General features: G+C 50.8%; 1 protein-coding gene across 4 annotated transcripts; it reads right to left on the minus strand.

Annotated features, from left to right (window-relative positions):
• Positions 1-3,491: 3,491 nt before the first annotated feature.
• EML2 (EMAP like 2) lies at positions 3,492-23,133 on the minus strand. Of its 4 annotated transcripts, none has more exons than XM_057712146.1 (19): positions 23,080-23,128; positions 22,529-22,557; positions 22,193-22,322; positions 18,609-18,758; positions 17,821-17,890; positions 17,605-17,715; positions 16,455-16,550; positions 15,421-15,555; positions 14,465-14,564; positions 12,151-12,305; positions 11,866-11,991; positions 9,635-9,766; positions 7,555-7,622; positions 7,187-7,275; positions 6,852-6,949; positions 6,268-6,355; positions 5,745-5,840; positions 4,582-4,712; positions 3,492-4,257 (listed from the first exon to the last, which is right to left on the minus strand). In XM_057712146.1, the coding sequence occupies exons 1-19, from the start codon at positions 23,097-23,099 to the stop codon at positions 4,132-4,134; spliced, it is 1,950 nt and encodes a 649-aa protein (XP_057568129.1). In that variant the 5' UTR covers positions 23,100-23,128; the 3' UTR covers positions 3,492-4,131. The 4 variants fall into 4 exon arrangements, with proteins under 4 accessions (XP_057568129.1, XP_057568130.1, XP_057568131.1 ...); XM_057712147.1 differs by having other exon boundaries at positions 3,493-4,257; positions 22,193-22,395; positions 23,080-23,133; XM_057712148.1 differs by lacking the exons at positions 18,609-18,758; positions 22,529-22,557; positions 23,080-23,128 and adding an exon at positions 21,260-21,343 and having other exon boundaries at positions 3,493-4,257; positions 22,005-22,335.
• Between the last annotated feature and the right edge of the window lie 462 nt (positions 23,134-23,595).

The raw sequence follows: 23,595 nt of genomic DNA on the forward strand, positions 1-23,595 counted from the left end.
CAAGAGCAGACTTCTCCTCCTTATTCTAAGGCATAGCTGGGGCTGCAAAACTTGATGCTTCTGCTGAGCTAGTTCAAGGCACCCCACTTGACCTTATGATTCCTCATCCAGCATGTCACTATTGACTAAAAACACAATGCTTTCAGCCAGCCGGTCAACCTCTTCTGAGATTCCGTTATCCTCTCCCTCTCATGTTTCTATTCACTGCTGCAACACCCTGAATAAATCCTGCCACTTCGCTGGCCCCACCAGAAGAAAGGAAACCTCAGTTGTCTTACCTCAATTGGGGGACTTTCCGTACCTCACACAGATTTATTAGAGACTCCCAATGAGAATCCTGACCTATTATGTTTTTATTTTATTTAATGTAACTTTTTTTCTTCTTTTGGCTGCTTTGGGTCTTTGTTGCTGTGCACAGGCTTTCTGTAGTTGCGGCTGGCAGGGGCTGCTCTTAATATGGTGCCCGGGCTTCTCATTGCTGTGGCTTCTCTTGTTGCAGAGCACACGAGCTCTAGGCATGCAGGGCTCAGTAGTTGTGGCATGCTGGCTCAGTAGTTGTGGCTCATGAGCTTAGTTGCTCCCCAGCAGGTGGGATCTTCCCAGACCAGGGATGGAACTTGTGTCCCCTGCATTGGCAGGCAGATTCTTAACCACTGCTACACCAGGGAAGTCCCTAAGGTCTCTTTTAGAATACAGTCCCATACCTGAGGTACGATCAGTCCAGATGGCCAAATTCATTGCACTTATTAGGGCTTGTTAACTAGCTAAAGACCAGAGAGCAAACATATATATATATATATATATATATATATATATATATATGCAGACAGGGGTATACTTTGCAAATACTTTGGAAACAAAAGGGAGTTTCTAACCTTTGCTGGAATGCCCTTGAAAAAAATCTATACCTGTGATAGAACTACACATACACACACACACAGAGGAGGGCGTGTAAAACTTGTGAAATCTGAATAAGGTCTGTAGATTCACCAGTGTCAATTTCCAGGTTTGGTATTGTACTATAATTATACAAGATGTTACCACTGGGGGAAACGGGATGAAGGGCACAGAGGACCTGTATGTACTATGTGGGCAACTTCCTCTGAGTCTATAATTATTTCAAAATTCTTTAAGTAAAATCACACACACACACACCCCACACACAGGTTCCTCAAAAAGTTAAACATAGAATTACCTTATGGCTGAGCAATGCTACTCCTAGGTATATACCCAAGAGAAATGAAAACATGTCCAAATAGAAACTCGTCTATGAATGTTTGTCACAGCATTAGTCACAGTAGCAAAAGATGGCCACAACTCAAATTTCCATCAATGGGTGAATGGATAACATCCAACGATGATAACAAAATGGTGGTTGTTTTAAGCCATCAAGTTTTGGAATGGTTTGTTCTGAAGCAATAGATGCTCGGAATAGGAATCTCCAAACTCCCAGAAACATTGTTGACTCTGCCCTCCGGGGTCTCACTCACCTACACGTAAATATGCTGAGGTTGCTGGTAACCTCCATCTCCTGCTCGAGAGTTTCCCCATCCCCCTTTCTTTGGGAGAACATCCCCGCCTATTCTGTGAAGTTTAGGTGGAGCTGTTAGTCCCAGGTATCCTATACTAACCCCTTCCTAATCAAAATGATAAGCATGTGACCCAGGCCTGGCCAATCAGATGGCCCCAGTCCCTGGACCATAGAGATTGGCCACATGATCCAAGCTGAGCCAATCAGATTCCTCCTGGGGACACCGGCCAGCTATGAGAGAAAAGACTTCCTCTGGCTTTGTTACCATGTGGCCTGGCAGAATGCCTGTAGCCACGGTGTCTGTGTTCTCAGCAGTGTAAAAATAATCAGCTAACATCTACAGAGAGCTTGTTATGTGCCAGGTACTCTCCTAAGCTTTTGTGTGTACTTAAGTCATTTTCACAGCACCCCTATGGGGTAGGTGCTATTATTAACTTCTGTTTTATACATTGGGAAACTGAGGCCTTGAGAGGCTAAGAAACCCACTCGGGGGGAGAAGCCAGATGCAAAAGAGTTCATACCCTATGATTCCATCTATTTAAAGCAAAGGTGGGCACTACTGAAGCCCTCGCATCTAGAGCTGGTGCTCCGCAACAAGAGAAGCCACCGCAATAAGAAGCCCGCACACTGAAGAGTAGTTCTCAAGCTCAGAACTTACAGAAAGCCCACGTGCAGCAACGAAGACCCAGTGCAGCCAGTAAATAAATTAATTTAATTAAATTAAAAATAAAATTGAAAAATAAAGCAAAGGTGGGCAAACTACCACTGTGGACCAAAGCCTATCTACCACCTGTCTTTGTATGGCTCGTATGCTAAGATGGTTTTCACGTTTTTAAATGGTTCCAAAGAAATGAAAACAATAGTATTTCATGACCTGCAAAAATGTTGAGAAACTCAAGTTTCAGCATCCATAAATAGTTTTGTTGAACACAGCCAAGCTCATTCATGCACCATTGTCTGTGGTCGCTGTCACAGGACAATGTCAGAGTTATTTGGGACAGAGATTGAGTGGCTCATAAAGTCTAAAATATTTACTATCTGCTCCTTTCCAGAAACTGCCGACCTGATTTAAAGTTCAGAAATGGGTAAAACTGTTCTATGGTGTGAGACGTAGAGTAGTGATTATGGTGTGTGGGGGGGAGGGGTGGCCAATGACTAGGGATGTTGTGCTTATTTATTTATGGCTGGGATGTTCTATTTATTTATTTAATAATTCGTTGCAGCACGTGGGGTCTTTTGTTTCGGCAGCACAGGCTTCTCTGTAGTTGTGGCATGCAGACTTAGTTGCCCATCCCGGCACGTGGGATCTTGGGTCCCTGACGAGGGATCGAACTCTAGTCTCCTGCATTGAAAGGTGGATGCTTTACCGCTGGACCACAAGAGAAGTCCCTCTACTTCTTCATCTGGGAGCTGGCTGCATGGATGGGATCAATTTGTGACCATACATTTATGGTGAGTGTACTTCTCTGCATGTAATGTACATTAATAAAAAGTTAAAGTTAAAAATTTGCTCAAGGTTTCAGATACTACATTGAGAAATCCCCAAGAGGAAAACCATAATCACCACATTTGAACCTCTTGAATCCAGCTAGGCACCTCCCGGACTCCCTAGTTCCATGACCTGGCAAATCCTTCTTATTGTTTCTGCTGGATGAAGTTAGGTTTCTGTCTCTTGCAACCCAGAATCCTCACACCCCATCTCCCAGGCATCTATAGCGTCATCAGCCCACTTCTCCGAAAAATTTCCTTGCCCTATTTCAACTTTGTGGTTCAAGTGGAGGCTTCCATGTTTTTACCTGATTTCACCTTCCTGGCCACAATCATTGGTCCAGGGCTGGTCTTCACCCAAGTGGAACCAATCACAGCAGACCAACCAACAGACCAAGTTGATTGATCTGCACATGGGCCAATCATAGCCCTGCCTTGGGATTTTTGGACTTGGGGCTCAAGCTGCTGGGTGCCATCCTTCTGTGGTGTGGAGAATGCTGGTCCCAGAGAAAAATGGTGACTTGCAGAAGGTCAGAGAAGGTATGGAGTACTTTGGTTGCCCTCAAATCCTTGGTTCAATGGCCCCGAAAGCCAGGGGGGACAACTGCCCTTCTTTGTTTGGCAATGTTGGCCAATTGAGTACTGCTTTGGCCTTAGTTAGAGCAAGCTTGGTTACTGTCAATCTTAAAGACCAAAAAAGACCCAATAATGGTCTCTCCTCACAAACACTGTAATACACACCCTTCCCCCCCATATACATACACTTAAAGAAAGACACAATCTACGGATACACCACATACACAGACCCTGACACTCCACCTCAGTGCACGTGTTTTTATTTCTGGATGATAAAAAATAATAAACTTAAAAAACAACCCAAACAAAACACCCTAATGGCTCCCCCAAAGCAATGTGACTCCTCTTTCCACCCCGATAAACACAGACTTCTGTCTGCCAGTCCACCCTCCCACCCCCATAACCCCCTTTGCTATAGACATACTCTGGGTATATATTACTCTACTCGGCAATAGACATCTCCCGAAAATAGAATTCCAGCCCTGCCACCTGACTCTACCTGGGCCCCATGTTCCTGGGAACCCCCCAACCCCAGTTCAGACCACCCGCCACTGCAGCACGCTGGTGTCCTTGCCCCCTGTGGTCAGGGCTACGCTGTCATCCCACAGGAAGGCCACATTTGTCACATGGCTGCTGTGTCCGCCGTATTTATGGCTGAGGGCCTGTGACAGGGAAAGAAGGGAGTGAAAGGGGGTCACCCGTCTTGTTCAGGGCTGTATTCCCTGTGCCCAGGCATATAGTACGTGCTCAATAAATTTCCTGAGTGAACATGATGAAAGCACCAGAGATCTCACAATGCAGATGCTCAGAGCTTTAGCACTACAGACTTAGAAAGTTACGGACGTTCAAGTTCAGAAAGGCCCTTGGGATCAAGCCACTGCCCCCCTTACACAAATGGTGACACTGAGATCCAGAAAGGGCTGCCTTACTCCTGCCCACAGTGCTATTTGGCACCCGCACCCTGCCAGCCCCCCAGAAGGACTCACGCGAGGCTGACAGCAGGGGTAGCTAAACAGGTGGACCTTGCCAAAGTCATCGGCTGAAGCCAGCAACTTCCCATCATGAGAGCGGGCCACAGCGTTGATGTCGGTACCATCTGCTCCCTCGGACCAGATCCCTGCAGGCAAGATTAGGGGTGGGTGGTGGTAAGATGTCAGCCAGGGGCCAGGGACCCCAAAGGTGAGCAGGCCCCAGCCCCAGCCACCCTGCCTTCTTCTCATCTAGCCTGTCTCTAGCCAGGGATGAGAGTTGGAATAATCTTTTGGAAATGTGTATCTGACCCTATCCCTACATTGCTCAAAACCCACCCACAGGGAATTCCCTGGTGGTGCAGTGGTTAGGACTCTGCGCTGTCACTGCCGAGGGTGCAGGTTCAATCCCTGGTCAGGGAACTAAGATCCCACAAGTTGCTCAGCATGGCCAAGAGAAAAAAAAGAAAAGAAAAAAAAGCCTCCGATGGCCCAGGCTTGTCACCATGACCCCCAAGCTCTGCCTGGTCCCCCCGACTGCTCCAGCCTGCCTTGTCCTCACCACTGCTTCCCTTGAATTCTGCAATGATTTAGACATCCCGCCTTCTTGCATTTCTCCAAATACCAAGTTTGGTTGCCTCTGGGCTTTTATACATGGCTATTATTCCCTTTGCTTAGACACTGCTTTCCTTCTTCACCACCCTGAAACATCCTGCAGGTCTGGTTTGGATGTCCCTTCCTCCAGGAAGCCCTCCCTGACTCCCTCCTTGGCTGGGGCCAGATGCCCTCTCTGGACTTCCTTGTCCCAGCCCCATCTACTCTGGGATGTCTGGGGATAGGTTTGTTTCTTCCACTGGACTGTGAGACCCATGATGGCATGGTCAGGGCTGTTGTGGTCACCACTGGGTCTCAGCACTGCCCTGCTGGGCACAGAGGTGCTCAGGGGGTACGTGTTGAGTACATTAATCCCAGAATGAATGGATGACTGGGACACAGGCCAGCTCCAAGGGACCTGAGCAGTCACCTCACCCTACCCTTTCCTCTTATACAAATACTGCTGCTCACATGTGTAAGGGAATGAGTTTCCCACCCTGGAGGTAGTAAGAGACTGTGAAAACCACCAGTCAGGGATGTTCCTTAACTCCTGTCCTCAGCAAGACTTTCCCCATTCCAGAACTTACCAAACACGCCAAAACCCAGGACACAAGTAGCTGTGGCCCATTCCATGTTCCTCACAGCATCTGCAGTAGTGATCTGCTTACAGGTAGCGGGGTCCCCTGGGGCAGGAAATGGGAGAAGGTGTTCAGAGCAGAAAGAACTATTGGCTTAACTCATCCATTTCACAGACAATGGGCAGTGAGGTCCGAGACAGGAGGCTAAGTTCCCAGGGCTTATTCTACCTCTCCAGACTGGTGCTAGATCCTGGGTGGTGACACCCCAAGACCAGAGCAGGGGTGTCTGCTGAGAAACCTGTACCCCACCCATCCAACCAGGAAGGGGAGGAGTTGGTTAAAAGTTGGGTCCACCAGGGAGGAAATCAGAAACCAGGAAACCAGCCAATCAGATCAACTCCTGAATAAACCAGCTGGAGGAGAAGGACTTGAAGCCCCTGCCTCTCCTTCCAGAACCCAGGGAAGGCTATGCAAATCGCACACGCAATAGAGAGGCTGAAGGAGGAATGCCTTTGGGTTTCAGAGAACTCACAGTACAGAATTTCATAGTCCCCAGAGTTGGTGACAAAGCAGCTGCTGTCCTGGGCCCAATCCAGGTGGGTGATAAAACTGGAATGGCCCTGCAGGGGAGGGAAGGCGTGGAGTTAGAGCTGGAGGGGGTAGGATCAGACCAAGATGGGTGGAAGGCAAAATACAGAGGTAGGGTGAAAACACAGGGGGTCTAGAGGAAGGCTACACAAGCCTCTGCAGTGTGGGGGCGGGGCCAGACTATCACGGGCGGGGCCAGACTGTGATGGGCGGGGCTAGACAAAAAGGGCTTAGACCACAAGGGGAGTTTAGAACAAGTGGGCAGAGCTAGACACAGAGGGGCGGGCTTTGAATGCAAGGGGCTGGGCTACACAGAGGGAGGGCTTAGAACGTGAGGGGCGGGGCTACACGAAGGGACGGGCTTAAAACACAGGAGAGGGTACATGTGTGGGCGGGGCTAAGACTCCTTGATGTGATCAGGGCAGTCCGTTGAGAGTTGAAGCTGTGCTCCCCTGAAGTAGAAAACCGGTTAATTCTGCACCCCCACGACGGGGTGGCGGCGCGGGCTGGGGGCCACTGCCCACTCACCGAGCACTTGCCCAGGCGGCTGACCTTGCGGCCGCCCTGGTCCACCGTGTACACGTACACCAAGTTGTCGTGGGAGCCCACGGCCAGGTACGCCCCGTCTGGGGGAGGGGGAGGGGGCTATGAGGAGGCACCCAGGCTCTACCCCCCTCCTGTCTCAGATTCAGCCCCCCACTATCCCAGACTCCTCAGCAGTCCCAGGCTCCATCCCTGCCACGGTCCGGTCCTGGCCCTGCCCCTTGGCCGTGCCACACAGGCTCCGCCCCTTCCCCCTGCCAGAACTCTGAACTTCAGTTCCCAGGCCTTGCCTCTCCAAGGTCCCCGGCCGTGTCCCTCACCTGGAGAGAAGCTGACCACTGAGATCTGTTCATTTCCATCCGTATGAATGGCCACCAGGTCATGGGTCTCCGTGTCCAGCAGCAGCCATCTTTAAGGAGAAGGCGTGGTGGAGAGAGGAGGGGTGAGCTGATCTGGTAGAGAAAGGTGGCAATCTGTGGGGCCTGCGGGAGGGGACCCCGGAAAAGATTTGGGAGAGAGGCGAACTCCAGAGGAATGCTGGGAGATCAAGGCCTGGTAAACAGTTGGTACCAAATTAACATTCTCTGTAGGCTTTGGGGCGGTAGGAAGGTGGGGGGGGGGCGGTGTGAACAAGGGGTAGCTCCTTGGGGGAGCAGAGAAGTCCTCCCCAAATGCCCATCAACTTTACCTGCCAGTCACCGTGCCCACGGCCAGGACAGAGCCACTGGGGTGGAAGCCGGCAGAGCGGGCAGGGTCCTGCGGAGGGAGAGAAGAGGCAGGGCTGGGAACCGGGGTCCTCCATCCATCTGGCCCACACTTCCCAAGCCTCAGAGCCAACTCTCACCTCCCTCTGCTGCCCTCCAGTAACCCACTGTCACAGACACCCAGAAACCACTCTCCTTTCCTTTAACGTGTCAGCTTGAACAGAAAACATCCCTCCTGTCACTGTGGACTCTGGATCCTTTTTCACTCCTGTTCTAAATTCCCACAGCTTTGTTCACCCAAGGTGATTTCCTCAGGGACTTTTCTATGAGTGAGATTGTTGGGACAAAGGCTAGCCATATTTTTAAGACTTTTGATATATCATGCCAATTTGCTTTCCGTAAAATTATATCCACTCATCACCAGCAGTGTCTGAATGCCTGTTTCCCCAGACCTTTATCTAACTCCCAGCACAAAATTTTTAAATATGGGGGCAGGGGGCATTTGGTTGATTTCCAGGCAACAGAGCATCATGGAATCAGACGTGGCTTCAAACTGTGGCTCTGACACTTCCTAGTTATGTGATATCAAATAACTTTCCCCATCCTGGCCTTGGTTGCCTCAGAGGGAGGACATCAATACACACTTCCCAGGACTGTTATAAACAAGGTGTAAAGTCCTTAGAATGGTAAGCTGGTAAGTAAGATGACCCACAGGAAGCACTCAATAAAGGTCAGCTACAATTGTAATTACACAGTGCTGAGGGGTAAGTGATGTTACCTTTCTGGGCCTGTTTCCAAGTGGCGATCCATCACCTCTACTGCCTTGAGGAGGTTGGGGTGGGGGGGTAGTTAAAAGGACAATGTGGGTAAAGTGCTAAGCTGGTGTCAGGCACAGTGGGCAGACTGCCCAAAATAGAATAATCCGAGGGAGGTTGTTATAAATCACAGATTTATGGGAAGAAACTCAGACCTCCTGAATCAGACTTCCTGTGCTTGGGGCTCAGGATTCTATGTTTCTAACAATTTGGGTGGTTCTGATGCCCTGGCTAGAGAACTGCTGTGCTGAGCACAGGGCCTGGCATATAGTAGGTGCTCAATTAGGCAGCCACAATGAGGATTATTATACATGGCCCAAAGAATTTCCAGGGCACGCCATCCCTGACACCTAGAAGTTCAAAGGCCATCAAGTGTTCCAGAATCACAGGTAACCCTGGATTCCCAGAGCAAAGCCTCAAAGGGTAGTGTGGGGAATATGACGACTGACCTACTAGCCCATACTGCACAGGCAGGGGAGCTTAAAAACTACATTGCCCAGAATCCCTTGCAGCTAGCATCAGCTGTGATTTGGGTCTGACAATCAGTTGCACTATTGTGGGCTCTGGAAGGCACAAGGTAGAGGCCTCGTTCTGCCACTTCCACCGATAAGCTGAGTTGTGAAAGCACCTGCTATGCAGGTGAGCAGTCACTAGCCTTGAAAGGCAAGGGCACAGAGTATCTGTTTTTGACCAGTGCAAATGTAGCCAGCATCGAGTCACTCTAGAGCAAGACAGTGCAAGAGAACCTTCTATAATGAGTGAGATGTTCCCTATCTGCACTTTCCAACTTGATAGCCACTAGCCACGTGTTTGCAATGTAGCTAGTGAAATGGAGAAACTGAATTTTTAATTCTACTTACATTTAAAGTTAATTTGTTTGAATAGCCACATTTATTGGACAGTGTAGCTCTAGAGCCAACACTCAAGTGACCACAGCATCCTGGTTCCTGGATTGTAGTTATGACGACAGCATTTTCTTCAACTCAGTGGTTCCTGACTCCCCACCCGCCTGACTGTGGCAGAGGCAGCAGCTCCTCTGGTGGGTCGGTTCTGTGGTGTTGTTCTGGGCTTCCTTCCAGTTGAGAACCCACTCCTCCAGCCCTTCCAAGCAAGTTTGTTAAATCTCCCTGCATTAACTCTTCTTCTGCTTAAAGACACTGGGTGTGGTTTCCATTTGATGCACTGAACCCTGACACAATGAGACAGGTGGTTCTGTTAGAATGGTGTATCAAGTCCCCCATCCCCTTACCTCAATGATCCTACTCCACAGGGGCTGGTGGGACTCCACACTCCACAGATGCACCAGCTTATCCTGCCCACATGTCACAAACTGTGCCTGGCTGGGGTGTGCAGCCAGGCCCCAGAGCTCTTCCATGTGGCCCTGGCAGAAAGGAGAGATGATAGTATGGAGACTGCCAGTCCAGGCCTTTCCTCTGCATCCCCCACCTCCCCAAAGTCTGATGCCAGAAAGAAGTGCTGGACTAACCCCAGCAACACACTCTCCCCACAGGTGACCCAGTGTATATGAAGGAGGCTGTGATTGGGCAGATCCCTGCCCCAGTGTGGGGCTTGAGGCAAATACTGCCCCTCCCCCCAGGCCTCTGCTTTCCAGTATGCACAATGGGAGGCAAAAGACATGGTGAGTAGGAGCTTGACCTTGGGAGTCAGGTGGTGCCTGGGAGGCTGTAGGAACCCATGGAGGGTATTCAGCCTGGTGAGTCTGACCGCAGCTTTCTCTTATTGACTGTGGCAGTCACCTGGGCAGGTGACTTCTCCTTGGAGCCTCAGTTTCATCTTCTGTAAAATGGGGCCAATCACTGTATGTGTCTCATGGTGTTGTTCTGCTCACTCAAATTATGGATGGAAAGTGCAAATAGATGGAACGTGCATGAGGCTGGTACAAAGTGCTCCCCAAATGGAAGTGGCTGACTATTACTAGTAGTATGTGATAACATACATCATTAATAAATCCTTAAAATAATTAACAATGATAATCAACAGAACTATAATTGTTGATAGTAGCATAATGATTAATGTTAACAAGTAACATAATTCTAATACTATTTTAATAATATAACTTGGGAATTCCCTGGTGGTCGAGTAGTTAGGGTTCCGCCCTTTCATTGCCAAGGGCATAGGTTCAATCCCTGGTTGGGGAACTAAGATTCTGTAAGCCACACAGTGAAAAAAATTAAAAATTTTTAAAAATAATAATAAAGGGACTTCCCTGGTTGCACAGTGGTTAGGACTCCACACTGTCAATGCAGGGGGCCCAAGTGTGATCCCTAGACAGGGAACTAGATCCAACATGCATTCTGCAACTAAGGAGCCCATGAGCCACAACTAAGGAGGCTTCCTGCCAAAGCTAAGACCCAGCACAACCAAATAAATAAATAAATATTAAAAATAATAATAATAATAATAGAACTAATATTATGTATCATTTCTAGCCTTGGGACGCCAAGGGAGTCCCTCTAGCCCTTTTTTTCCTTCTCAGTCTTCCATGGAAACAAGAGCCAGAGGGGGAAATCTAAATGCAGCTGCACACAGCCTTCCCTGGTGGTCCAATGGTTAAGACTCCATGCTTCCGCTGCAGGGGCCATGGGTTCTATCTTTGGTTGGGGAAGATCCCACATGCCATGCAACGTGGCCAGAAAAAAAAACAAAAAAAAAACAAAAACAGCTGCATGGCTCTCAGCTACCTTGTAAAAGGGAAAATGTATGTCAGAAGGGGGGGCCACTGAACAAGGAGTAATTTTGGCCAAGACTCTAGGAGCACTTACTCTGTGCCAGGCACAATTCTAAATGCTGTATGTGAACTAACTCACTGCATCCTTACAAAACTCCCTGAGGTCAGTTCTGTTACTCTCTCACTTCATAAAGGCACAGAGAGGTTACTCACTTGCCTCATATCACACAACAAGTGAGCCACAGGGCTGTACTTCGGTCCCAGGCAGTCATGCTCCAGAATTCATATTCCTAACCATCATACTAGACTGCCTCTTGGTAGATGGTTTTTTTAAACTGGATGTGGGGTAGGGTTTTGGTCCTCCAGGAGGGAGGAGTGGGCATCTGAGCAGACTCCAGAGGGGCTTCCTAGATCCTTGTAGCTGGAGACCTGGGAGGTGTGTGGCCCAAGGCCTGTGTGACAACCTGCCAGGGCACTTAGAGAAATGGACACCACCCTGATCAGCGGGGCGCAGCGTAGCTGGAGCAGGGTCCTGGAAACACTCTGATGTGCTACCAGTTAACCCATTGCTGGACCGTGGGGTGTTCTGGGGTGGGGGTCCTAGGGCAAGGGTGGGGTTACGGGTCAGGAGCAGTTAAAGGGAAAGTAAGTGGTGTTTACCAGGCCAGGGGATAAGGGATGGGGCAGGGAGGTGAGGAGAAATGGGAGTAGAAAGAGAGGAGGAATGAATGGTGCAGAGGAGAGAAGAGGCGGGTGGGATGGACCAGGGCAGATGCATAAGAGATACTCACCTGGATGAGCAGCGAGAAGCCGGTGTGGACAGAGCCCTGCATGATGGAGTTGCGGGTGGTCCCCACGTACAGCATATCTCCCCGGCCCTCCGCCACAGTGCGCACGGGGCCGAAGTCCTCGGGGACCTGGGTGGGCAAAGGGGGTGGGAGGCGGGCAGATGAGTGTAGGACACATGCAGAGGCAGAGGTGGGGGTGGGGGTAAGAGAAGAGGGTCTAGTGTTAGGGGCCTTAGCGGGGTGGAGGGAGGTCTCCTCACCTTTGTATGAGCCTCTCCCCCTCCTCACCTCCACCTCCTGCAGCTTGCTGTAGCCGGAATCCCAGAGGACCACCCGCCGATCGCGGCCCCCTCCAGACACCAGCGTCCCGTCCCGCAGGGCGCAGAGCGCAAACACGCCGCCATCGTGGGCACCCAGCACTGCCTGTGTGATACGGTTCCCACCTGCAGGGGCAGAGGTCAGCATGGGGAAGCTGCCCCCATACTGACTCCAGAAAACACCTCAAACTCTCAATCCTACATCCAGCCTTTCACTCACATTTTCTTCTACCCACCCCTCCACCCGCCTATCTGTCCAACCATCCATCTATTCAAATACCCTATCACCCATCTAATAAACCATCTGAAGTAACAACTACCCATCCACCCTTTGATCCTAACCCTAACCCTAACCCACTCACCAGCCCACTCACCCACTCGCCAATCTACTGGTCTGTCCATCCATCTATCCACTCACCCATCCAGCCATCCACACTTCCTTCCATCCATCTATCCATCAATCCACCGTTCATCCATTCATTCACCCTCTCTTCCAGCTGACTACCCACTCGCCAGTCAATCCATCCTTCTATCCAAACATCCACCCATTTTCCATCTACCCATTCATCCATCTATCCACGCATCTGTCAGTCTAACCACCGGTTCATCCATCCATTCAATCAACAGTTACTAAACTAGCATATACTCTGGGCCTGGCCTCATGCTGGGTGTTGATGAAGGCAGCCTCAGATTTTACCCTCACCGAGCTCACTGTCCAATTTCAGAGACAAACCTACTACCAGTCGGTGACGACCCAAGGTGGTTGTGGCTGGGATGGGGAAACCCCGGGGACTGTGAGATCCCATAGAGGGCACCTAGCCTGGTCAGTCAAGGAGGGCTTCCAGGAGGAGAGGACAGTTGAGCAAGGATCTGAAGGTTGAGTTGGAGTTGGCTAGGACAACAGAGGGTAGAAAAGTGTTCCGGTAGAAGGAACAACATGGGCAAAAGGCAGAGAAAACATGGACTATTTAGGGAACTAAAGAAATCTGGTGTGACTAAGTATAACATGCAAGGGACAAGAGAAGGTAGGGCCAGACCATGCAAGGTCTTAGGAGACCTTGTTCTGAGGGATCTGAACTGGGAGGTAATAGAATGGTTCAGCAGGGGAAGGATAGAGTCAGATTTACATTTGATTCTGAGAACAAACTGAATTGGAGGGGACAAGACTGAAGGCCCAGAGATGAGGGAGGAGGCTGGAGCAGGGACTCAGTGGAGAGGAAGAAAAAGCAACTCTTCAATTCTATCCTTCGAGACTCAGAAGTGGTACCACGTGTACATATGTCATTTTGCCCACCTATCTTTCTAACCACCCACCCATCCAATACCCTGTAGGCCCGCAGGCTGGACGCAGTGGTGAGACTGGAGATATGGAAACCAATCAGACCCAGTTTCTGTCCTCTGAGGGCTTAGAGTCTGCTGGGCAAGACATGCTGCCAGTTATTCAGAGCTTATGCTCAGCTGTCTAATCTCAAGAAAAGCTCAAAAGAACTGTATAAGGGAGAGATGATATTATACCCATTTTACAGATGGGGCAGCTGAGTCTCAGAAGGGAGATGACTCTCCCAAGACCACATAGAGAGCACACAGCACTGCTGAGACCTGAACCCAAGCCTGCCCAAATCCCAAACCCACTCCCCTCCCACTACCCTGGGATGAATGTTTACCTCAGTCAATGGATTAATGTGTTATGAAGAACTGACTGTTCCAGGAAGTAGTTTGATGACTGAATAAACTCATTCATTCATTCATTCATAACTTTATAGTAATCCACTGCCTGGGAAAAGACCTATTCACTTATTAACACAGGCATCCATTCTGGGGACAAACGTTCATATGTTTAATTGTTCATTTACCTAATCATCCACCCATTAAGGACAGCAGATTCATCTACTCATCCTTCTACTCACTGAGTAGAACAACCCCTTCATTCATTCATTGCCTTATTCATTCATTCATTGCTCTGGGACAAATCATCTCTCCATCCATCCATCCATCCATCCATCCATCCATCCATCCATCCATCCACACTGGGTTAACCCACTCATTTATAGTTCAAACTTGATCGCTACCATGGGATTTGCAGAGGACAAGGGTAGGGAACAAGCGAAGATTTCATGCAGGCGGGGATACTGGCGCTGAGCCTTGATGGAGGTGTTAGAATTGCACAAGTAAGGATTTAGCTGTTGCATGATGCATTCCACACCAGTAGGGTCCGAGGAAAAGAGCACAACCAAAGGAGTCAGGAAGGACTGGGTTGGAGACCAAATAGGTGGGGTGACACTGACCTTTGCCCCAGACATAGAGGTTCCCCCCAGAGTCCCCGGTGACCACATCGCCACCCTCCAAAAAGGTCACACACAGCACGTACTTCGGTTTCTCATGTTTCTAAGGTGGGGAAGAAGGGGAAGGTGTCAGAGGGTCACTGAAGCCGGGAGGCCTCCCAGAGCTCACACATGGTCCAAGACCACGGTCCAGGGGATGCCCTCCATGCTTTTGGGTGCAGCCCTCTGTGAAGCATCCGCATCTCCAATGTACCTCCATGGAGAGTCACATCACCTAGAGTTTCTGATCACAATATCTTCCTCTCTGACCACAGTCTTCCCACCCCGGACCCCCTTCCTCCCTCTTCTCTCTCCTACTTGACTTCTGTCCCAGTCTCTGTCCCCAGTTTCCCCTGCTGTCTTCCCCTTGGCCTCCCCCTCTCTGCCCCTGCCCCTCTCCTCTCCTTCCCTCCCCCTCTTCTGTCTGTCTCTAGGTCCCTCTCCCTGCCCTGCCCTACCCTCTTCTCAGTATCTCCATCTTTGTCTCCATCTGAGCCTGGTGTTCTCAGGGGCTCCCCTTTTGGGGGTAGAAGCCCCAACCCTCACAACAGGCAAAGGAGCCCTGTCAGAGGTGTGCCTGCATCTTCTCTCCAGGCCCTCTGCTTCCTACTCTTTCTCTGTCTCTCTCAGCCAGTCAGCCTCTGACCTCTCTGTGTATCCAGAATATTGACAACCGCAGCTACCCATTTAATGAGCATCCACTGTCTGCTAGGAGCTGCTCTTCTCTTCATCCCATTGAATCCTCACAACTTCAAAGAGTTAAGGAGGATCATCCCCCTGGTATGGATAAGGGAACTGAGGCCCCAGCAGGCAACGTCTCAGCATCCTTCAGCCTCCGGCCTCTGGGTGTTTTCTTCTCTGCCTGGGTGTCCCTGCCAGCCTCCTTCAGAGCCAGTCTGTCCCAGTACCCCGACGCTCACCTCAAAGAGGCCCTGCCGCTTGCTCAGGCTGCCCCCCTCCAGGCTCCAGAAGTAGATGTGGGATTTCCCGCAGGTAATGAGCACGGTGGAGTCTGTGGGGTGGAAGGTGGCCACCAGCACAGCCTCGTTGGAGCACTTTAAGGGGGTGAGGGAAATTCTGAATGAGGACCTCAAAGCCACCAGGACTACCACAGCCACCCCAGGAAGGACTGCCCTATACAGTTGTGTGCGTTGTGCACTGCACACCTGACTTGCCTGTACCTCTCCTTTACAGGCAAACTAAAGTATAGGAAGCAGGGCCAGACAGTAAAGCATTATTGCTTTCTTCAACAGCATCTTGGCAGACACAAGGAGAGCCCTTACTTTGCAATAAGCTCTGTGCCAAGCACTTTACATCCATCAACTCGATTAACCCCATAGCACCCTATGAGATAAAGCTCATTAGTGCCTCCCATTACAGATGACAAAGTGAGGCTCAGAGAGGGGAGGTCACTTGCCTAAGGACACACATCCAGGTTGTGTCCAGAATCAACTCACTGAGAGCCCAGCCTCTCAACTACTTCTCCTTCGCCAAACCACAGGCCCCAGTGCTAGATCTCTGGCCCCCAGCCCAAAATGAGCACGTGACTTTGGGCAAGTAGCTTTCCCTTCTGCCATGCCTCAGGCTCCTCATCTGTAAAATAGACCACCACCCAGAGATGCAAGTCAAGGTCTATCTTGGACATTGCAGGACAGCAGAACCAGCAGCCACGTCTACCGATCCTCCTGTTGGGCCTAGTCTGCCTACCACATATCCCAACATCAAAGCCAAATTTTCCCTAGAAGGAAGATGCTACCATTACCCCCATTTTACAGATGAGGCAACTGAGGCTCTGAGAGGACAAGTCACTTGCCCAAAGTCACACAGCCAGCAAATGGCAAAGCCAGGACTTCAACATGAGCCTCTCTGATTCCAGACTTGTGAACACTGAGATCTGGCCAGTCTTGCAGAGGGACCCTAAGGAGAGGGGGGTAAAAAAAAAAGGTTACCTCACCTTGCCATCTACAACCTTGGTCTCCTTGGCCCAGTCCCACACAGAGAGCATGTGATCATTGGAGTCATCTACCGCACAGAGAAGGTTGCCCCCATTCTAGGAAGAGGAGAGAGGTTGGGGGAGGGGCGGGCGGGTGACGATCCATCCCCCACTCTCCCCCTAACACCTTGCCCCCTCGGGCTTTAGCCACTCAGGCCTGTTTTAAGATTCTCAAAGGCCCTGGCCCAAGTCATATGAAACACATTAAAATACACTGCCCATTCAGGGCCACACACATTTTAAAGGCTGTTTATAATTTTCCTTTTGAAATGACTCGCACCTAAGAAATTCATCTAATTTCCCCTCAGCTACAATTTCTCTGCAAGCAGCACGTGGTCTGGAATTCTTACTGAGAGCACCTAATCAGCGTTTTCCTATGGAATGACTTTTATGGCCATGAAGTTAAACAATTAATAAAGTTGGGACAACGTTGCTTCTTTATACCTTTAGCTAAGCACAGGTTAGTTTTGATTTTGCAAAGTTTTTCTTTCTCCCACACTTTGGCAACAAAATAGCTTTATTTCCCCAAAGTTCTCAAGAATCTTTTTAGGTCTCAGAAAACCTGTGAGGCTCTTACACTGTCTGTGGGAGGATCAGTTCTTCTTTATTCCCTGATTCACTGCAGCCAATGCTTTGGTAAAATACGATAAAAATGTAAAATATGGGGGGAAAAAAAGCCCACCAATCACACACTTGGAGGCTGTGGGAATGTCAAATTGCTCTATAAACTCCTAAAGGTTTACACTCGATTTCTGTGTTTATCTCCTCTGTACCTGCCAACGCCCATTTAGGATGGTACTAGGAGCAGGGCTGCCCTTAGACACAGGGCTTAAAATGCCTAAGGGATAAGGACCCTTCCAGACTGAAAGGAGGTGTGAAAAATAATGCAAAAAGTGTTAACTGATCTGCAAAGGATCACTGAGGAGTTTGGGGGGAATCAACATATCTGGTTCCCTCATAAGGGCTAACAGAGCTGGCCTGTGAGGCCACAAATGTGGGCACACAGCCTGAAGGGCCAGGGGGAGTGGCCATCACCTATGACATCATGATGGAGGCGTGGCCTCCAGCTCAAAGGGGCATCGGGGCAGGCGAGGGCCGGCACAGGACTTACAGATTTGGAAAAGCCCACACAGCACACAGCTCTGTCAAATACCCCCAGGCCCAGCACGTGTAAGGTGGAGAGGGAAACGGAGTCCCAGATGCGCACATGGGGCGGCAGCGGCTGCAGGAAAGAGAGAGGCCGGTTACGTGGGAGGGGCCCCAGCTGCCTGACCCCCCCCCACACCTCCATCCCAGTCTCCAGGTCCTGCCCCCTCCGCTCTGTTACCTTCCCCTCCTTAGTGGTGCCCGCCACCTGTCCAGTGGCGATGGTAACCATATCAGGGTGGATAGCCAAGCTGAGGAGAGAGGGCAGATGGACAGGGCTCAGTGGGGGGTGGGGAGTAGGGCTTACAGCAGCCCAGGGCCCCTCCCGCAGCAGGCCACAGTCACGACGCCTGGTTATTCATTCCACAGCTTGGTTAAATGAGTTATTTAAATCAATAAACATTGATTTAGTTCTTCAGTAGCAATAAAGGGATACTCTCTGGGTACCCCTGCTCGGAAGCAAGACCCTGGACTGCCTTCTCTAACGCAAGTGCCCAGAGGGCTCAAGCTTGTACCACAAATGGCCAGGAGAACACACCCATTTAAAGGGGCTGTCAAAAATAAATAATGAAATAAAATAAAATAAAATAAAATAAAATAAAATAAAATGGACTTCCCTGGAGGTCCAGTGGTAATGACTCCCTGCTTCCACGGCAAGGGGTATGGGTTCCATCCCTGGTCAGGGAAGTAAGATCCCACAGGGCACGGCCAAAATTTTTAAAATAAAAAACAAAGGCGCTGTCAGCACGGGGCTCCCAACCCGCTGCGGGGTACCCACTAGGAGTTTTCAAAAGAAGTGAGACATCCAGGGATCGGAATGATTTCACCGACATGTGGAGTGTTGATAATCCACCCACATTTCTTTCCCCCTGAATTCAGCCTGCAGACCAAGCACAGGCCGGGCCCCGCCCACCTCCGCTAAGAACGTCCTGAACGGGAAATACGTGGCACCCTCCTCCCAGGCCTCACCACTTGATGTCATCACTGTGTCCCAGGTAGTGCCGCTGCCTCTGCTCCTCCACGCTGTATAGCACGGCCACAGAGGCCACGAAGTACACTATCTCCCCTGTGGGCAGCAGGTAAAGGTTGGCCCTGCAGTCTCGGCCGCGGTAGCCATAGCTGGAGGCGCCCGGGGGCCGGTTAAGGAACCTGTGTTGCACTGCATCTGCGGACTGACTCCCAGATGAAGGTCATCGGAGCTAGGTTTTCCTGCTTCCACTCTTACCCCTGTGGGAAGTGGCATGATGGTCCCCCCCCGCCCCGCCCCCACCCCAAAATATGCCCACCAAAATATTAACCCCTGGGAACTGTGAATGTGACCTTACTTGGAAAAGGAGTCTTTGTAGATGTAATTAAGGATCTCGAGATGAGATCATCCTGGATTAGCTGGATGGGCCCTAACTCCAGGGACAAGGGTCCTTATAAGAGACAGAGAAGGAAAGACACAGACGTGGGGTGGGAGAAGGCGGTGTGAAGACAGGCAGAGATTGGAGGGATGCAGCTATAAGCCAAAGACCCCCAAGGGTTGCCCGCAGCCACCAAAAGCTAGGAGACCGACAGAGAACAAATCCCAGGACTTCCCTGGTAGCACAGTGCTTAAGAATCCGGCTGCCAACACAAGGAACACGGGTTCGATCCCTGGTCTGGGAAGATCCCACATGCCGCGGAGCAACTAAGCCAGTTCTCCACAACTACTGAGCCTGCGTGCGGCAACTACTGAAGCCCGCGAGCCCAGAGCCCTTGCTCTGCAACAAGAGAAGCCACCGCAATGAGAAGCCCGCGCACTGCAATGAAGAGTAGCCCCGGCTCACCACAACTAGAGAAAGCCGGAGTGGCAGCAACAAAGACCCAACACAGCCAAAAATTAAATTAAATTAAATTAAAAATTTAAAAAAACAAATAAACAAAAAACAAATCCTCCCCCGAGAGCCTCTGGAGGGCCTATGGCCCCGCTGACACCTTGACTGGGGATTTCTGGCCTCCAGAACTGTGAGATTTTTCTGTTGTTTTAAGCCACCAAGTTTGTGGTAATTTGTTATAGCAGCCACAGGAAACTAATATAACCTCTGTCTACCCTCCTTCCCCAAGAGGGATCCTGTTAAAATCTGTTAACACTAAGTCAGTTCACATTCACCCTCTGCTCAGAACCCTCCCTCAGCGCTCATCTCGCTCAGAGCAAAAGTCAAAATCCTTACGAAAGTCCGGGCAAGGGGCTTGGCCTGATCTGGGCCCTGATTCCTCACTCCCCTCACACCTGTTCAGCTCCAGTCACCTCAGGGCCTTTGCACTTGCTTTTCCCACCACCTGCGTACTCCTCTTCCTCATCTCTCTGTGGCTCCCGCATCTCCTTCAGGTCTCTACTCAACTGTCAGCTCCTTGGAGAGGCCTTCCCAGCCTCTTCCAAATAGTTCGCAGCTATTTAAAACTGCAAACCAGAATTCTCTGGTGGTCCAGTGGTTAGGAGTCAGCACTTTCACTTCCGGGGCCCTGGCTCAATCCTTGTTTGGGAACTAAGATCCCACAAGCCACACGGCTTGGCCAAACACAAACAAACAAAAAAACTGCAAACCCATGCACTTTCAATGCTCCCATCTCCCTTCCTTTGCATATTCCTGCAGTATGTTTATCAACATCCCACGTTATCTGTTTATTTTGTGTCTTCCCAACTACAGTGTCTGCTCCAGGAGGACAGGGACCTCTGTTCATTTTGTTTACTGATGTACCCCTTGTGCCCAGGTCAGGGCCTGGTGCACAGCAGACATATGAGTTCAATATTTGTTCTGTTTAGAACTTTCTGTGGCTTCCCAGTTCCCCTAAGAGAAAGCCCAAGCTCCTCCCACTGGCCTGGTTTGCCCCTCCCTGGCCTTAGCAGGGCTTCTGACCTTGGAGCTCCTTGATACATCAGAATCACTACTGCCACCCAGGTCTTGGCACTAGCCTTTCCCTTTGCCTGGTACACGCTACCTGCCACCCTTCTCAGCTGTCACATCCTCAGAGCAGACCTCAGGCTCACTTCCTCCACTAGACTCACCCCACTTATCTGATCACATTCCTTAATGAGACTGTCCGTTCCACAGCGGCCAAGACTGGGCTATTTTGTTCTCGTCTATAACTCCTCCTCTGAGAAGCCTTCCTTGAGGCCCAGGCTGGGTCAGCTGCCCTCTGGGTTCCCCCAGCCCAGCCTTGTTCATTCTAAGTTGTCACTGTCATGGAGTCTATCCCCACACTAGACTGTGAGACCAGGAGGGCATGCAGATACTGATTTGGGGGGTGTTGGACCCCAGCCCTCACCCCCAGAATGTACGGAAAACATATGAATGAATCTCAATGTGTGTATCCCGACCCCATAAAAACTGCTTCACCCTGCAGCCATTCTAGGGCTGAGGAATGAGGCCTGCACTGACTTTTGCTGTCTCAGCTGCTTTTCTTCCGATGCTCACTTATCAAGCCCAGCTTGACCTGACAGCATGGTATTCTTTGATTCCTGAGACTATTTCTAGCTGCCCTAAAGGGGCTCCAGGATCCAACAGTCCTGCCTACTCCAGGAGCAGAAACCAAGGGATCTGCTCTGACTCCCTAGGACAGGGCTGGGTCCCCTTTCTTGGCCTCAGTTTCCTCACCTGGAAAATAAAGGTAATAATTCCCAACCTGCAGGCCTCAAAGAGCTCTCAGAGGCCACTGGTTGTCAAGATATATTCTCAATCCTACAAGAGAAGGATCATATTATTCAACACATTTATACTTGAAAGAACTTTGAACAGTGCCTGGCATATAATAAGTGCTCGATAATGATTAGTTATTATCTTAATCAATCTGTTAATGAGGCTCATAGGATAAGCACATTGTTTCACAGCTTTATGAATCTGAGAGCATGACACCCATTTTTCAGAGGAGGCAACCGAGGCACGGAATGGCCAGGTGACTTGTCCAGGGTGACACAGCCAGCCAGAGGCTGCGCTGGAGTTTCAACCCATTTCTGCCAGGTTCCAAAGACAGCGTTCTTAACCATTACCAACTTCCTCCGTTTCTCAGATACACCAAGCTCACTCTGGCCACAGCGCCCTTAGACCTGCCGTGCCCCGTGTTCTTCCTAGGCTGGCCCCTGAGTATTCAATTCTCAGCTCAAATGCCCCCTCCTCAGAGAAACCCAGTTACTGCTCTCACTTGAGCTTAGGTTACTGTATTCCCAGCATTTATCACTTAACTGAAATTATCTTATTTACTGAATCACTGGCTTCGGTCTCCCCCACTTTAGAAGGTGAGCTCAGGGAACACAGCCCGCATGTAGAAGAGAATCTGACAGATGGAGGGCGCTCAGCAAACATTTGCTTCCCGAATGAATCATAAAAGGTCATATCAGCTCACCTGCCTTCCTCTGCTTCCTCCAGACTCCAGGGTCTCCCTGACCCCTCATGCCGCAGAGGCCTGGGAAGTCCCACCTTCAGTACAAAGACCCTCCCTCCAGCTGAAGTCCCACAGAAGGGCTTTTGTCCCTTCCAGATTGTGGGGGGGGTTGGGAGTTGAGGAAGGAAGAGATGAAAGCAAAAGGATACACCCAGTCGAGCTTGAGACGGCGGGAAGGCAGCTCAGAGCGTGTGTCCAGGCTGTAGGTGGGGGCCAGCTCGTCCGGGATCAGCATGGGCACCGGCCGGCCCCTCAAGAACATCTTCACAGAGCCCTCCTCTGCCAGGACACCCCCAGAGGTCAGGTGATGACACCAGCCCCCAACCCTATCTCCTCTTCCCTTCCGACTTCCCTGTTTTATTTTTTAATGGAAAGAGGTGGGGAAAATGAAGCCAAAGAGACAAAGGCCCTGCCAGTAGCCGGGTTTCCTGACCTCTGGCTCTGGCCTCCCACCACAGGAAGCCCCTCCCATTCTCCCTACTTACCCAGGCTGAAGATAACTTCTTTGGTTTTGCTGTCAGGAAAGGGGGGGAAACAAAAAGGAAAAGAAAGAAAGCCCTAATGAGCAGGCAAGTCAGAAACTGGGAGAAACCACTTCCCCACCCCACGGCTCCCCGGAGGTCTTTGATGAATAATGGGGGCCGAGTAAGGAGCGGAGCGCTGCCTCTCTGCAGGCCGTGTGCTTTGCTCGGTTGATCTTGCAGAGCCTAAGACACAGGCCCAGAGAGGCAGTGATCGCCAAAAATCACACAGCACGCAGTGGCAGGGACGCGATCCTGGAAGAGGAGCGGTCACAAGGTACCCCTTCCTCCTAATCAGCACGGCTCTCCCAACGCTCCCACCCCCAGTCCCCGAGCGCCCCAAACTTCAAGCAGAAAGGGAAGAGGTGAGGGTTTAAGGGAAGGGGCGTGTCTCCACACTCCCTTCGCTGACGGAAGGAGGGGATGCCCGCGAGTCTGGGTCCCCGGAGAAGGGGGAGACCTGGGATCCAGGTCCCGGTAGCGCGAGGAGGAGGGGGTGTGCGAGAGGGTCTCACCCAGCTCCAAAGCTACTCATGGCGGCGGCTGGCGGAGCTTCGGGGCCGGGGGTGGAGCCGGGACCGGCTCCGCCGCTTCCGGCCCTGGGAGGCGCCCGCGCCGCCGCGCCCTGCCCCGCCCTCCGCGGCCGACCCCGGAGCCGGAGGGTCACACGGGGTCTGAGGTCCCGGGCTGTGGGGTCCTGACACCAGGCTCTTTTTTGGGGGGAGGGAGAGTGTTTTTTGAGAACATGGACTCGGGGACGTGTCTGCCTGAGTTCAGACCCCAGCTCTGCTAGTTCCTAGCAGCGTGGACCTCTGCCTCGGTTTCTTCACTTTTAAATTGGGGATAATCAAAATACCTACCTCCCGGCTGAGCGCGAAGCTTCAAGTGGTTAATTTACGTAAAATGCCTTGAGTAGTGCCTGGCACATAGCTCTATGTGTGTGTTCGCTATTCTTTCAGTGAGGTCGAAATGTGTGCGTTTTGACTCCGGTCCTGCCTTAGTCCGGCCCCCCCAAGCCCTGACCACGCCCA

Source organism: Hippopotamus amphibius, chromosome 16 (genome assembly GCF_030028045.1).
Source record: "Hippopotamus amphibius kiboko isolate mHipAmp2 chromosome 16, mHipAmp2.hap2, whole genome shotgun sequence".
Taxonomy (NCBI): domain Eukaryota; kingdom Metazoa; phylum Chordata; class Mammalia; order Artiodactyla; family Hippopotamidae; genus Hippopotamus; species Hippopotamus amphibius.